This window comes from Rhineura floridana, chromosome 3 (assembly GCF_030035675.1).
Source record: "Rhineura floridana isolate rRhiFlo1 chromosome 3, rRhiFlo1.hap2, whole genome shotgun sequence".
In the NCBI taxonomy this organism is placed as follows: domain Eukaryota; kingdom Metazoa; phylum Chordata; class Lepidosauria; order Squamata; family Rhineuridae; genus Rhineura; species Rhineura floridana.
The window spans coordinates 12,545,449-12,562,658 of NC_084482.1; the positions used below are offsets into that span (position 1 = coordinate 12,545,449).

The 17,210-nt window shown below is 45.7% G+C and overlaps 1 protein-coding gene across 1 annotated transcript in view; it reads right to left on the reverse strand.

The window, feature by feature from the left end:
- The window catches only part of LOC133379367 (hepatic lectin-like), a 39,635-nt gene extending 23,352 nt beyond the window's left edge, over nt 1-16,283 (reverse strand). The window contains exons 1-2 of the mRNA XM_061614488.1: nt 16,150-16,283; nt 10,672-10,779 (exon numbers count right to left, since the gene is read on the reverse strand). Of these exons, the coding sequence (XP_061470472.1) occupies nt 10,672-10,779; nt 16,150-16,192 (151 nt within the window). The 5' untranslated portion in view covers nt 16,193-16,283. The remainder of the gene's footprint in view (nt 1-10,671; nt 10,780-16,149) is intronic.
- Nucleotides 16,284-17,210: the final 927 nt, after the last annotated feature.

Consider the following 17,210-nt stretch of genomic DNA (forward strand, 5'->3'; position numbering starts at 1 on the left):
CCCAGCAGCCTGCCAAAAATGACAACAATTGCCATCAGGGTAAGGGGAAACCATTAGCCGCTGGCCTCATGTATCTCTGTGAGTGGTCTAACGTAAGTCTTGTATGCATCCGAGGACCACCTGCCCACTGCCTGTAGCTGTCCCTTGGAAAAACCCAGGTGGGTAGCGGTGGAGGCTGCGCCTATTCGGAAGGAGTGTGTCCGAACTTGCGGGCATCCACACCTAGTTTCAGGAGTGCTGCCTTTGTCACCGACCAAAACTGATACTTGGTAAGGGGCAGGAGGTCCCTGTGCCTGAATAGGTACCCTGGCTGCAGCCCCCGGGCTGCCAGAAAGGTGTGTAGGGCCCTCACTGGGCAAAGCTCCTCCTGTTGGCATGGGGATAACACAATCAGACGACCCTTTTGGTGTTGGTCCATCTTTGACCGCCCGAGTCTCAGTCGGACCCCCTCTGACACCCAGTTGAGGTCAGAAACCAGAAGTGCCCAGAAGGAGCTATCCGTCTTAGAACCCACCACCACCTCCCCTATTCGGAAGGCCCCGAAGAACAGGGTGAGTCCCGCAGCATGGTATAACAGTGCCTCAAAATGGGAAGAACATAACACCCTCCACTGTCCCCGCAGACCCAACAGTAGCTCTGGGGAAAAGGGGGAGCAGGCATCAGGCATGTGTGGGCACTCACGGGACCACCCCTCCAGCATCCGGCGGACCCTAAAGTCACCGGAGTAGTCCTGAAAGCCCCGTGCTTTCGCTAGGAAGGATAGACCTGAGAGCTTACCTCTGATGGTCCTGACTGAAAGGCCCCTCCACTTCCCTTCCACGCAGAACTCCATAAGATGCTCCACGGGGATGGGCCACTCCTGGGTGTAGCCTCTGGACTCCCTGAAGCTTGCCAGGTCCCTACCTGCCCCCTGGTAGCTGGCCAAAGTGCTGGGTGCCATAGACAGGCTTATGGCCCATTCTGATTTGGTCCTCCAATCTTCCATAGCATTGGGGGTACCACGTCCGGCTGAGCCCTTGCCCACGGTGCCAGCTGGCGAAATCTCTCCATCTGGTTCCGTGATAGAGCATCAGCAACACTATTGTCAATACCCGGAACATGGCGTGCAAGGAACCGGATATTATAGCGAAGACATTGGAGCACGAACACTCGCACCAGATGCATAACGTTGGGGTTTCTAGAAGACAGGGTGTTGATGACATGCACCGTAGGGAGGTTGTCGCACCAAAAGTGGACTGAGGAATTGCCTAGCTTGTCGGGCCAAAGGTGTACGGCCATGACAATGGGGAAGAACTCCAAAAAGGTAAGGTCTCTGGTTAGGCCAGCCTGTGCCCAGTTCTGTGGCCAGCTGCCATGACACCATGAGTCATGGAAAATGACCCCAAAACCCCAGGAACCTGAGGTGTCAGAGCTCACCTGTAGCTCTGCTTCCAACAGGCGGTCCCTTCTCTATAAGGAGACCCCATTAAATTCCCACAGGAAGGTGGACCAAACCACCAGGTCGGCCCTGAGAGCAGCCGTAACACGCGTGTGGTGATGGGAGCGTGATAGGCCAGCCATGGCATCATACACGCGCCGCAAGAATGCGCGCCTGGGCGCTACAACCCTGCACGCAAAGTTCATATGGCCAGCCAGCTGTTGAAGCGTGGCCAATGTCACCTTCTTTGCCCCAACCACTTCTGAGATTTTCCCCTTAAGGGCCACCAGCTTGTCCAGCGGGAGCCTGCAGCATTGGGCCACCGTATCGATCTCTATGCCCAGAAAAGTGAGGGTGGTGGACGGGCCCTCAGTTTTCTCAGCTGCAAGGGGAACACCCAGTTCCCCCGCCATCCCTGCGAAATGCTCCATAAATGCCTGACAGGAGCCCGAGTCTGCAGGGCCCGCAAACAGGAAGTCATCCAAATAGTGGACCACTGATTGCTGGCCAGCCCGTCTCCTGACTGCCCACTCCAAGAAAGAGCTGAAGCGCTCAAAAACCGAGTATCAGATGGAGCAGCCCATAGGCAATGCCCTATCCACATAATATTCACCCTTGAAAGCAAAGCCTAACAGCTCAAAGTCCCGTGGGTGCACAGAGAGGAGACGGAAGGCTGATTTGATGTCACATTTTCCCATAAGGGCACCAATCCCGCAGTCCCTAACCATATGCACCACACAGTCAAATGATGTGTAGCGGACAGAGCAGAGGTCTGATGGGATGAAGTTGTTTACTGACCCACCCTGGGGAAAGGACAGGTGGTGTATAAGGCGAAATTTGCCTGGTGCCTTCTTGGGAACGAGGCCCAGGGGGGAAACTCTGAGTGAAAGGATGGGTGGTGCCGCAAAGGGGCCCAGCACGCTGCCTGCCTTAACCTCCTTTCCAATTTTTCCCCCCACAACCGATTCCATGCCCGCCACAGACTTGAGGTTGCAGGACATGAAGGGCTGCCTGGGACCCGAATAAGGGATCCGAAAACCCTCTGTAAAGCCCTGGAGCAAAAACTGGGCATCTTGGACTCGGGGGTAAAGGCAGAGCAAGTGCTGGAGTTCAGAGAGTTTAACTGGACTGGGGCCCCTTTCCTTGAGCTGCGCCAGCAGCTCCTGGTCTCCTTGCGCCAGCTGATTCTCTGTTCCCCCCCGAAGGGGCGGCCCTTGGGGCAGGCAGCGCAGGAGTGCGGACCCCCGCATATTGCGCACTCATGTTGGAACCTGCAGGGGCTACGACCACAGTGGCCTCAGGAGCTGAACTCCCAGCAGAGCAGGCGGGGTTGAACCCCCTGCTCCGCAGGCCCGCGGGAAGGAACTGCTGCTGCCTGACGGGCCAAGAGGTAGCCGCTGTCTGTTCTATCCCCGGCTATGGGCTTGGAGTGTGACATAAACCGTAGCCACAGGTCCGCCTCCTTCTTGTCCCAGGGGAGGGAAGTATCAAAGGCTGCCCTCATACGGAACGCCTTGTCGTAGGCGAGCCATGCTGCCCCTTGGAACTCGGAATAGCCTCGATATATGATATCGAGGTATTTAATAAGTATAGGGCCCTGCTGTGGCTGCTTCTGGATCACCACCGCCATGTATGTCAGAAGTGCAGGCAACCAATTAGCCCAAGTGCGCTCTATGCGCCGCCTCTTGGGCTTGTCAGGTTCTGCCTCTTCACCCTTATTCTTCTCCCTCCTGACTGGCTCCCTGTATAGAAGCGAGAATAAGTCGACGTACTCCCCTTTCCATATTCTTTCCTTTGTAGCGGGCAGCAGGTGAAAGGCCAGTGACGCTAGGATGGAAGTAATAGCCGCAGCATTAGCCCCGGTGACTGGATGTTGAGCTTTCTCCCGGGGCCGCTTGGGGGGTGGTTCCTTTGTTCTCCCAGGTGCTGGCTGGGCCTGCAACCCCCCAGGCTGGACTGAGCCCCTCTCTAGGGCTTCTAACCTAGCCAGTATAGCGGTCCATGGTATGCCTTCCCCCTGTACCCCATCCTCCGCAGCTGGGGGTGGGCATCTGCCCTCCGCCCTGGGGGCCCTTCCCTTCCCTTTTGGCCCACCTTGACCTTTTTTGGGTGGCATCCCAAGCTAGAGCGTAGCCGGGTCTATCCTACGACTAACGACCCCCCAAGGCCTATGCCCGTTGCAGAAGCAAGATGGGAGTGCCTCCTGCAGAAATGAGAGGTGGTTGGCCTAAAAGGGGGACCAGCACCCTCGCAGCCCAGCCAGACTGTGCCCCCTGCTCATACTACACACCCCAATCCCCTGCCGATAGGCCCCTTTGTCTAGCCGCACAATCCCGGCTACCTGGGCCCCCAAGTGACCAATGGGGGTGTGTGTGCTGGGGCTGGAACCCTATTCCCTTGCTATGGGGTGGGTGAGGGGCGGAGAACCTTCCCACCCTCCCACAGGGATCCCCCCGGTGAAATCTCAAAAAAGAATGCGGCCACAGGGCCGCCTCACCTGTGATCCGTGGGTGCAGCTGCCGCTGCCGCTAGGCTGTGCTGCCACTGTGCAGAGTTGCTGCCGCCGATGGAGGGCCTCCCGGCCGCCTCACCTGTGATCCATCGCTGCTGCTGCTGCTGCCTCTAGGCCATGCTGCCGCCGTGCAGAGTTGCTGCCGCCGATGGAGGGCCTCCCGTGGCCTAAGGCTCTCTGCTGCAACGCCACAGAGCCAGGGCCTTGCTGCTGCTGCCGCCGCCCTCACCACACCACGCTGCACCCGAGCCTCGCCAACCGCGCCTCGCGTTGTCCCTGCCGCACCAGGCCTGGCCCGAAAGAGTCTGGAGAAGTCTCGTGCGTAGGCGAGCGAGTTGCGCCGCCGACGCTGGAGCCACCGCTTTCGAAAAGGCCGCCAAATTCAGAGTGAGGGTGGGCAGCTGGCGGTGCGGCCTTAAATGGCCATCTGCCGCCCCGCCCCCCTCCTGCATGCTATGTCAGCGCACCAGTGCGCTACGCGCATGCACACCTTCCCAAGATGGCACCTCACTTCAGCTGCAGCCACAAACACGCCCCTTCGCCCGGTAAGTCCCGGGCACGGAACGGGGTTCTTCTTTAGCTTTACTCTGATTTTCGATATGATCAGTTCATGATCTGTACCGCAGTCTCCTCCTGGTCTTGTTTTTTCAGAAAGTATGGAACTTCTCCATCTTCTGTTTCCAATTATATAATCAATTTGATTCCTATATTGACCATCTGGTGATGTCCATGCATACAGTCATCTTTTTGGTTGCTCAAAAAATGTGTTGGCAAGAAACAAATAATTGGCTTCACAGAATTCAGTAAGTCTTTCTCCTGCTTCATTTCTGTCACCTAAGCCCCATTACCCCACAATTCCTAGTTCTTCTCTGTTCCCTACTTTTGCATTCCAGTCCCCCATGATTATCAGCACATCTTGTTTTGGTGTGTGATCAATTTCCTGCTGTACTTCTGTGTAAAATCTCTCCAATTCTTCTTCTTCTGCGTTTGATGTTGGAGCGTAGACTTGGATGATGGTTATGTTAATAGGTTTCCCGTTTAATCTCATTGATATCACTCATTCAGACCTTGCGTTATAGCTCCTAATTGCTTTTGCTACATCACTTCTCACTATCAAAGCAACCCTGTTTCTTCCTGATTTCTCATTTCCTGCATAAAATATTTTGTAGTTGCCTGATTGAAAATCTCCCATTCCAGTCCATTTTAATTCACTCACGCCAAGTATTGTAATGTTAGTATGCTCCACTTCTTGCTTGACAATTTCTAACTTTCCCTGGTTCATGCTTCTCACATTCCATGTTCCCATTGTGTACATCATACAACTCCGGACTCTCCTTTTGCATCTGTGTGCATCAGCCTCTGGGCTTCCTTTCAGCTTTGACGCAGCTGCATCATTAGTCACAGCGCTACTCGTACTTGTCCTTTGTTCTTCCCCAGTAGCTCGGTGGGTGCCTTCTGACCTGGGGGTCTCATCTTCCAGCAGTATCTCGTGTTGCATTTTGGATACTCTGTTCATAGGGTTTTCATGGTAAGAGGTATTCAGGGGTGGTTTACCATTGCCTTCCTCTGAGTTTGGATGCATCTTAGTCTGGAGTCTCAGCTTTGACCATTCCGCCATGGGTGCCCCTGCTAGGAGTCTAGTCTCTTGGTATACCATACCAACCACAACACAATTCCTATGAGTAAGGCAGAACACGCAGCATCCCACTCGGCAACATTCAACCAGTCAGGTCACCTATGCTTTGGAACTCCCTGCCCATTGCTATTAGGCAGCAGCCTTCATTGTATTCTTTTCAGCACATGCTAAAAACATTTTTGTTTAGACAAGCCTACCCAGACATGTAGAAGCTATTGCATTTTTATCTGTTTTTATCCCATTGTTGGTTTTATTATATTGAATGTTTTTAAATACGTGTCTTTAACTGTTTTTGCTAATAATTTTATTGTTTCTGTAAACTGCTTTGAGATTTTTTGTAATAAAGCAGTATATAATAAAGCAGTATATAAATGTTGTAAATAAAATACATAAATAACTTTTGGAGTCACTGTGGCCTTTGGGTCTCTTTCCACTTTTAGGAACAAAGGAATCTGCCTTATACCGACTCAGGCCATTTGGTACCATCTAGTTCAGTACTGATGATATGGACTAGCATTGGCTCTCCATGATTCCAGGCAATAGCCTTTTTCAAAAATTGAATGTTGGACCTTTGCATGCAAAGCATATGACCTACCACTAAGCTACAGCCTTTCCTCTGTTTTTTAAAAAAGTATCTTTTAAAATCGTTCTTTTCAATTCACTAATGAATGCACATCATGCCTAGTGCAGATACTCACTATTCATTCAAAGCACATTCAACACACATTTGAAGCACATGAATCACTTGACAGAATCATAGGAACTGTAATTTGTAAAGGGTGGTGGGAACTATAACTGTGAGGGGGAAACTAAACTTCCCAGGATTCTTTAGGGGAAGTCATATGCTTTAAATGAAGAAATATTTATATAAGGATGACTGTCAAAGATGTTTATTATTTACACAACCTGTAAAGGTATTTGTAGTGCAATCCTGTTTGTTTACTCAGAAGCAAGTCCCAATGTAAGCAATGGGGCTTACTCAAACAGGGAAGCATGCACAGAACTGCAATATCAAGTGATAAGAAACTTCACTCACCCATCCCAAAATTCAGAATCATGCCACTTTAAGCTGTTTTGCAACTGTTTATACTTGTTTTATGGTTATTGGATTTTAAAGAGATTTATTTCTTGTTGTGAGCTGCCTTGGTTTCCAATCACTAACCATACCTCACAGGATTGATGGAAAGACTCCATATATATACACACACTGGAGATGTAAAAATACATGCACCCCATATAATAGTTTATTGTCAAAACCAGTTGGTCATTGCAGAACGTTTAAAAAATAAAAAAATAAAATCAGTATTAGTTTCCTACATAATAAAAGCAGTAATACCTATGTAAGCCTTGCCTAATTGGTTTAAAAATAGGATTGGAGGGGGAGAGACAGATTTATAACACAAACACAACTCTTTGCTATATTCACTCAAAAGTCCCATTAATTTACAGTACATCCTAACCATGTCTATTCAAAAGCAGAGCTTGGAACTAATTTGTTACAAGTAACGAATTACTTGTAATTCATTACTTTTTGAGGAACGAGTGGGTAATTCCTTTACATTTTGATTATAACAGAACTAGGAGTAATTTTATTACTTTTGTGGAGTAATTGTAATGTTTCCGGCATTACTTTTGTGGAGGAAGCAGGGGACGTCTTCTACTCCTCTGATTTGTGGATGAAAATCATGTGCCTCATTGGGGTTCTGTGCAGCATCACTCTTCTCTCCTGCTCTAGGGGTGGGTAGGAAGCAATGAGGGAGGAGGTGGAGAGTGAGACAGGGTGGAGTGGAGAAAACAATTGTTTTTAAAAAATGGATGGTGGTGGTGAAGAATGGAGGGGAAAAGGAGCCAAAGGGCAAGAACATGGTTAAAAGAGGAGAAGAAGGCAGCAGCAGAATGGAGATAAAGAACTGTGGAGGTGAAAGATGACATGTGTGTGTATACTGTGTTTGCACTTGGCACACAAAGTGGCCTCCACCACCCTCTCTGGCTCTGTGCTACATTTGCAGTATTTTAACTTTATTGCATCTCAGGAAAATGTTTACTTGGGTGAGTGTCCCTTAGTTGGTGGCAGGGCGGGGTCCGGGAGGTGGTTATGTGAGAGAGATTATGCTGGGTGGCTGAGGGGGGTTTGCACTTGGTTTGATGTGCAAAGATCTAAGTAGTGGCCTCTGCCTCCCTCCCCACCTCTCTCACCAGCGAAGAGACCACCATTGCTATCTTATGGATAAAAAGAATTATTCTACTCCCTCTGTCTGTGTGTGTTTATTTTTAAAATTGTTTTAGGCTACTTAGATGTGCAGCAGCCAAGGCCAGCACCTTGTAGGCGTTTTTTTTAAAAAAAATAACTGAAATGTAATTGTAGTGATTACTTTTGAGAAAAAGTAAAGTAATCAGTTACTTTCAGAGCAATTGTAATTGTAACAGTAATTACTACTTTTTTGGGGCCATGTAATTGTAATGGTAATTTATTACTTTTTAAAAGTAATCTTCCAAGCTCTGTTCAAAAGTAAATCTGGGTATGTGAGATTAGCATTGTAGCTTTACTCTGAGGAAAGTATTGGATTAAAGCTTCATATTGGGAAGGTTTTCAAAACGCCGCCCCCTTCAGCAGTCCAGCAAAATTTAAGCTTGTTTGACTCCTGCATACAAGAGAGAAAAAGACTGAAAGCTATATACTATATACTTACTCAATTTATGAAACAACAATTTTCAGTCCTTGCAATGTGGTCTCGGTACTGCCTGGAGGTCAACACTTATTGGCTACAAACCTGAAAGGGCGGGGTTAGAGTAGCCAGCTATAAGCTCATTCAACAGAAGTTGCAGGGGGCTGTCATTTTGGTGTATATTTTGAGAACCAGACCACCTAGAAACTTATTTTGTTTTTTAATGAAAGCTGAGAGTCCAGAGATTAAGGTAATTTACCCAAAGACCTGGAGAGGACCCCAAAAATCCAGAGTCTTCAGGTGAAAACTGGACACCTGGCAACCCTAATTGGGACATTCTGCAGAGAAAAGTAGCATTCACTAACTGGTGGATCTCCATTATTGTTAAAAAAAGAAAAAAACTGCCACTCCCACTTACTGCCAATGGGAAGTCTGCCCCCACGAACCTTTAAAAAAAAAACCAGTTGCCAAAATGGACCCCTCCCAAACCGCCACCTCTGAAAGGGGTGGCAAATGTGTAGAGGAGCACTTTATTTCAGTACTAGAATTTATTTATTTCTTCCCTGGAGACTAAGGCAAAGGCTAATATCTTGAAACTTCAGGTCAAACCCAAGAGCTGGCAACACTACTAATGGTGAGTATGAATCAAATGTCATTTTATTTCATTTATTGTTTTTGGTCCTTTTTGTTCAAGCAGACATTAGGTGGCTGGAGAAGGTGATTTTAGAGGTCTATTTCAAGTCATGTTTTTTAAAATACTATTTGTAACTTTTTTGTTACGTACAGGAATACCCCGCTATACGGACCTTCAATTTACAGACACTCGCATGTACAGACATAATAATAATAATAAAATTTTATTTCTAGGCCGCCTATCTGGCCGAATTAACGGCCACTCTAGGCAGCGTACATAGACTAAAATATAACATAGAGTAAAATATAACATATAATACTAAACAAAACCCCAGTAGTCTATAGACATCCCGAGCAGCAGGTTCACGCACACATACACACATACGGTCTCTGGCCCCTTCAGCAGTTGCTGCTTTTGTAGCTGGAGAGAGACAGGGCCCCACCCTTCCAGGCCAGGTGGAAATCAGCCAGAAATGCAGGGAGCAGGTCTTGCAGAAACTCACACAGGTAGATGGTCTTTGGCCCCTTCAGCAGTTGCTGCTTTTGTAGCTGGAGAGAGACAGGGCCCCACCCTTCCAGGCCAGGTGGAAATCAGCCAGAAATGCAGGGAGCAGGTCTTGCAGAAACTCACACAGGTAGATGGTCTCTGGCCCCTTCAGCAGTTGCTGCTTTTGTAGCTGGAGAGAGACAGGGCCCCACCCTTCCAGGCCAGGTGGAAATCAGCCAGAAATGCAGGGAGCAGGTCTTGCAGAAACTCACACAGGTAGATGGTCTCTGGCTTCTTTAGCAGTTGCTGCTTTTGTAGCTGGAGAGAGACAGGGCCCCACCCTTCCAGGCCAGGTGGAAATCAGCCAGAAATGCAGGGAGCAGGTCTTGCAGAAACTCACACAGGTAGATGGTCTCTGGCCCCTTCAGCAGTTGCTGCTTTTGTAGCTGGAGAGAGACAGGGCCCTGCCCTTCCAGGCCAGGTGGAAATCAGCCAGAAATGCAGGGAGCAGGTCTTGCAGAAACTCACACAGGTAGATGGTCTCTGGCCCCTTCAGCAGTTGCTGCTTTTGTAGCTGGAGAGAGACAGGGCCGCGCCCTTCCAGGCCAGGTGGAAATCAGCCAGAAATGCAGGGAGCAGGTCTTGCAGAAACTCACACAGGTAGATGGTCTCTGGCCCCTTCAGCAGTTGCTGCTTTTGTAGCTGGAGAGAGACAGGGCCCCGCCCTTCCAGGCCAGGTGGAAATCAGCCAGAAATGCAGGGAGCAGGTCTTGCAGAAACTCACACAGGTAGATGGTCTCTGGCCCCTTCAGCAGCTGCTGCTTTTGTAGCTGGAGAGAGACAGGGCCCCACCCTTCCAGGCCAGGTGGAAATCAGCCAGAAATGCAGGGAGCAGGTCTTGCAGAAACTCACACAGATTTTTACGTATTTGCTCTGGACCCATTGCGTACGTTAATGCGGGGTATTTCTGTAGTCTAGTGAGATTGATTCACACCCTGAGCTGCTATGTGCATTGGGTTGGTTATTATTTTACATTTTTAAAATTCCATGTATAATTTTCTTGGTTTCTAGTTTAGTAAGATTAATTCACACCTGTGCTGTTGGAACAGGGTTGATTATTTTTTTGTCAATCACCCAAGAACAATTCATATTGAAGGGCCATCTACAAATCTATACAACAAATATATGAATTCATTAATATTTATTAAATGATAATAAACAAAAACATATATCTTCCTCCCTTGCAGAGCCCAAGCCATTAAATTCTCCCTTTTACAGATGAGACATTTTGAACAATAAAGTGGAAAAATATGAAAGTACCTTTGGAAAGAGCAACGATGAAGAAAACTGCAGTCAGCAGAGAAGAGATAGTCAGCAGCACATAGATGTGAAAGGTGGGCCTCTGGGTGAAATGAGGGAAATTTCTTTCTTTAAAAAAAGTAAGAGAAGAGAAAGAGGTAAAATCCATCTGTTTCATTACCACTGAGAATTTTCAGGCATCTTTATTCTAGCCAGTATATACTTTGAGCTGAGGTTATGCATCTATTACTGTTGTATTATATTGGTTATATTTCTTGTTTACTGGCTATGTTTGCATGAAGTCATGGAATGTTTGTGGTTCACTTTCTTGAAGTATCTGCTGTGCATGAAGATTATTTACTGTTCCCTGCACAATCATACCCTCCATCATGTTGATTTGTGGGGGTCTTACATAATCTCTTATGACATGCAGGAGCTGTACTCATTTCGGGGATGGGGAATCTGTGGCCCTCCAGATGTTGTTGGACTCCATCAGCCCCAGCCAGCATGGCCAATGGTCTGGGATGATGGGAATGGAGTACAACACCATCTGGAAGACCACAGGTTTCCTAGCCCTGCCTTATACGAACAAAGCATTTTCTTGATGTTCCCTTTGCACGGGCATGACAAAATAGTGGCACAATCTGTATATAGAGATATGTATTTTTTGACCTATCATATATTTGTGATGTTTATAATTGTAGGTTGCTTTACATTGTTTTTCAGGATGCGTTTTAAACTGTTGCAACCTACCCTGAGACCTCAGGGCGAAGGGTGGGTAGTAGTAGTAGTAATAATAATAATAATTTTCAACAAAAACCATAGTATTAAGTAGAGGTGGGTGTGAAGCAGCAAGTAGGAAGTGGTGCTGAACCCTTCCCCTTCCACCCACCCCTTCTCCTCAAAACCCCCTCTCTGCTGTTTTTCTTCCAGCACAGTATACCTCCAGTCTCAGAGCTTAGCTGGGAATAGGTAGGGGAGGTGTTTCCCATCCCCATGCCTCTCCCATCCATCTCTCATCTGCATTAAACCCTTCCCCTCCTGCTTATAGCTCTTTGATGGTGATTTGCATTCTAAAACATGGGTTTGCTGCTATTTTTTCTTGCTGTTTAGAGAACCTTACTCTAAAGAGGGAACAAAAAAGAAAGAGATGGAAACATTACAGTTGGCCTTTCTTTTTAACAATGAGAGGCAGTTTAATTTACAATTTAGTAAATAAATTGTATTTATTTATTTATTTATTTATATCCCACCCTTCCTCCCAGTAGGAGCCCAGGGCAGTAAACCTCAACATCTCATATTTATCTTTGGGCAAACTACCCATATCTACATGTATATTTAAATTTAATCAGTGATTCAATTGATGGCTTAAAAGCAAATGATTGGAGAAGAGATTATGTAGATCCATAATGTTTTTTTCCCCAGAACAGCAGCCATGGGCACCTAATCTGGATTGGAACTGTGATGTGGGAGGAGGGAGAATAACCCTTCCCTGTGTTATGTTCTTCTGAAATCATCTCCCCTGATTCTGCAGACCCAAGAAGGATGCCAAAATAGGAGATGGCCATGGTAGGCTCCATATATGACTGGCACGAATAGCTCCCTCATAGGCTTACTGCAGAAATAAAGCTGAATTCAATACATGTGCAAGATTTAACCCCAGACATCCTAGTGCTTAAACCAGGGGGTGCCAGGATGATGCCCGTGACTACGATGACATCCTTGATGTCTTCCTCTGGTGTCTACAAAGCCTCTGAATGCATGATGTCATGAGGTGGTTAGTGTGGTTCCTTTTTTCTTTCTTGGAAAATACCTAAAGGTGAAGGAGGAAGCTGGAAGAGTGATGCTCTTACCCACTTCCTCTTTCAGCGCTATGTGGTTTTCAGACAAATTCTACTGAATCGGATTTTTATCCAGATCTGTTGAAAAAGCAAAATGTGTATCTGTCAAACTCTCACTGTTTGTGTCTCGGGCAGGGGGAGAAGTGATCAGAGCGGGTAGCACCCTTGGCACTCTCTCAAAAATTAAAAATGTACTCATGGGCCTAAGAAAGTTGATGGCCCTTGGCTTAAATCTACCCAAATAAAATGCAGAGAATAATATAATCACAGTTTCAGTCCTTAGCTCTAGATTGACCTAGAAGAGACCAGGAGGGAAAGGCCCTCTGAAAATGAGCAGCCTTTACCAGGCTCCTAAAAGACAACAGTGCTCTGTAATGCTATTAGAGTGGCCAGGTGAAAAAGTCGACAGGGCTCCTTTTCATGAACTATGAAACAACCTTTCATAGTTGTATAGAAAAGAGGATGGTCAAGCGACACATACTGAAATTCTCTTTTCTAACCAGCTATTAAATGTTCAAGAGCCCTTTCTTCTTTTTCACCTGGCTACTCAAAATCCTATGCACAATTTCCATTGAGGAGCTGATGATAATAATAAAACATAGCTCACTGGTTTACCATAAGGTTATACGACATGAATGCTTCATTCTGATAGATGCAGGCAGTGATCTGTAAAAGTGCAACGTTTATTATTTAAGTACTAAAGATTTTTCTACATCAACTACATTAAAAAAAAAAGTTCCATTGAATGCAGTTACATACGATTGCACCGCAGGATGGCAAGGCAAGGCACCCTGGTCAGGGTGTTCCAAAAGCTGCTACCAAGGATCTCAGCAAATGGTGTTATAACTGTGGTTTTAGTGCATTTGAATTGGGATACAAGCTGCCTCACCTTATGTATGTTTAATCAGGCTTGGGTATCACTGAGTTCAAGAGGATTTGTTTCTAAGTTTGCTGTGTAGGATTGCAGTTGTTACACTCATCGCACTTCTTCAAGAGGTGTGGATGTTCCGGGGGGGGGGGTGCAGCCCTTACCCAGGTTCAGTTTACTTTGGAAGGGGGATCACTAGAGACTGAACCCCTTTTTGTTTTGTGATATTTGAGTTTCTGTTTACAAATATACAAGCTGATCACAGTTAAAGGCAGATAGTGTAAACACTCCAACAAATTCACTCTACCACATCAGATCTCTAAAGAGAGGCAGGCCCCAATAGGTGCTTTCCAGAGCTTAGAGTTAGCCCTCAGTCTCTTTCTCCGTCCCAGTCAAAAACTGCAGTATTTGGTCACATCTACACCATATATTTAAAGCACTCTTATTCCACCTTAGCGGTCATGGCTTCCCCCCAAGAATCCTGGGACCTGTAGTTTGTTAAGGGTGTTGAGAGTTGTTAGAAGAACCTTAACAAACTACAGTTCTCATAATTCTTTGGGCAAGCCATGACTGTCATGTGGTATAAGAGTGTTTTGAATGTGTGGTGTAGATGTGACATTGGTTTCTCTCACAGGCATGAACTTTGCCCCTTTCCAGAGACCCCTCTGGAACAGACTAGCTCTGTTAGTCTGCTGTAGCAAAAACAACAAAAGAGTCTCTTGGGGCACCTTAAAGCCTCACATTATGGCATAAGCATTCATGGACTACAGCTGATTTCATGCATGGGCTATTATCCCAATATACCTGCCAACCTGGAATGACATTTGATGCATTTGTTGAAGTGGACTCTAGTCAACAAAACCTTATGCCATCATTCAGTTTATCTGAAGGAATGCCTCCAGAATCACCAATTATGCCACCTGACAAGATCAGCCTCTCAAGACCTTCTCTCGGTCCCACCGGCTAGAACAGCTAGGCTGGTACGGACCAGAGAGAGGGCATTCTCGGTTGTGGCCCCCACCCTTTGGAATTCTCTTCCGTATGATCTCTGACATGCTCCCTCCCTGATAGGTTTTCGTCGAGCCTTAAAAACCTGGCTATTCAGGCAGGCCTATGGAATTGAGGAAGGTTAATTTTATGATGTTTCAATTGGAAATTCGTTTTAAATTGTTTAGGACTGTGGTTGTTTTGTATATTGTACATTATGTATAGCTTTTGCTATTGTAAGTCGCCTAGAGTGTCCACTAACCTGGACAGATAGGCGACCAGTAAATAAAATTATTATTATTATTTTAAATTCACTAGATCTTGCTAGAGGGGGAAGGAAGAGAAAGGTATGACTTTAGCTAAAAACAGGCTTCACCTTCCAGTAGTGTCTGCCATTTATTTCCTACTTTCATTGTGGCCCATCTCTGCCTCTAATTTCCTTAACAACTGATTTTCTGAAACAAAATTTATATATCACCTGATTGTGAAGAACCTCTAGGCAGTTTACAAAAAACATTTTTTTAAAAAAACCACATAATGCCAAATAACAACTGATGTGCCTGGCAACTTGGCCTGATGACCATTAAAAGAACATTAGGGCTTCTTCAGAAAATTCATCCTGATTTGCGTGCACAAAGTTTACACGGAGGTTAGACTATCCCTAGGCTTTATTGAGCATTCATTCTGATTTGTTTGCAGGGAGGTCATATGACAATGAGCACCCATCCTGATTATGTTTCTTTTAATCATTCATTTATTCCAAAGTTTTCAGTGCATTTCCATCCATCGCTTTCCTATGTATCAGAGATCAATTTCTTTAAAAAGTGGCTTTGTTGCAGCAGGGTGACAGATTGTTTTAATCCATTTTAATTATGCAAACCTATATTTCTGGTGCACTGGAATCCCTCCCACAAAATAGTGGCTGTCTGGAGGCACCATTTGCAATCATTTGGCCCTGTTAATTGCATTCTGTCTAACACCCATCCGCCCCCGTAAACTTTCAACTAAGGATGTAAGGAGGCAATGATTTCTGTTGTTCACCGCAGTCAGCGCTGCTTCCATTTTGCTACATTTCAGCTTCAGCTAAAACTATGTTCTTTGTCTTACTATCCACTATCGCCAAAACAAATGTAATTAATTATATTAATTAATTATATAATTAATTAATTACATAATTTCAATGCATTTCACTAGAAGGGAAATGGCAAAAACAATGCAGAAAATAATGTAATTATTTGCATAACATTTGTGGACAAAAAAAAGTGTGAATCCCTCTTGTATTCACTTGTGTGGTTTCCATTCCTGACGTCCAACAAACATGCAAATTGTGGCAATTTCCATTCCCATTTCAGTTTCTCATGGAATTCTCGAACATTGCTACTTAGTTTCAACAAAGATCTAATAAACTTTTCTGGAAGCCTGTTGGTTGAACAAACAACTAAGGTATCTTGCAGCATTAGACAAACACATTTGTTGCAGCACACACTTTTGTGTGTTATGACTCACTTTGTGAGAAGTTGGCTGAAAATGGGATGTAAACTAGAATAGAATAAATAACTAAATAAAAATACATAGTGTCAAATAGAGATTTGAGCCAGACATCCTGCCTCACGATTCCTTCTCTTAACCTCTGTCTTATTACACTAGCTCTAGCATTAACTACACTATTCTTGCTCTAAACATAAAAGCTAAAGTGTAGGTTCTGTTTTTTGTTTTAATTTCCACCACAGACAGATTCATAAATGTAGATTTGAAAATGTCAGTTTCAGCTGAAGTTGCCAAGGAGGAGAAGAAGATCTTTACCTTTGTAAGTCCAGAAGTCATCTTGCATTTTTTCTTCCTCCATCTTGTAGGGAGCAAAAATGAGTGGGAGGTGACTGCAGAAATCCTTTTGTTGTTGTTGTTGCAGATTTTAACTTTATGAAATCAGGACTTTGCTGTTTGCCTTGGCTTTTCCATGAGAAAGATTAATCTATAACTGGCAGGGGTAGAACAGATGACATCCCTGCCCTTCTGCTCTCAGGCTGCTAGTTTTTGGGAAATGGCCACTCCTACAACCTCATTAATTGAACTCTGGTCCAAAAAGAGTTCTTGGGCAATATGGTAATGAATGTTTTGCTCATTCAAAATCTTCATGGGTGAAATCAATAGTATAGCCTCCTAGCATGTAACATTAACCTTGCTGCTAAGCAGTATTGTAAATGGACCCATATTATTTGTTCACAACATTTTAATTGACAAAAGCATCTTCTCACAGTCATGGAAACAGGTGGCATCAGGAACAGTTTAAGTAGTGTGTGTCTTGGAGGGATATCTTGGACACACTTGCAGGACATGTAGCCAAAGACATTTTACTGCCTGAGCTGGAGCCCAAATGTCCCCCCTCTTTACTGGAGCCAGCTCTTTGAAAAATTTTGCTGCACCATTCAGACACTAATTCATGCCTTCATGTATCTGTGCCCCCTCAAATGGTGCCAGTCATTTAAAGTAGCCACAGTTCCAAACATCCCAAAGCCTGTGGCCTATAAGGTGAAGCTTGATAATGTCACAAAGTGGGCCTTGTGATGTCATAGGCTTGTTAACTCTTGAAAATCAAACATCTGATATATAGGTTGAGCCTGGGAGCATGGCATGCCACTGTGGTAAAGGAGCAGGACCTAGGGTTAAAGAGCAGGTGTGTGTGTTGGCCTAGAACAAGGATGGGGAATTCGTTGCTGGATTACAATTCTTTTTTCCCCTGACCGTTGGACACATGGGCTGGGGCTGATGGGAGATGGAGTCCAACAACACATGGATGGCCACAGTTTCCCCACCCCCGCCTAGAAAAATGGGGGGATGGGAATCAAGGAAAAGACCCCCTTTAT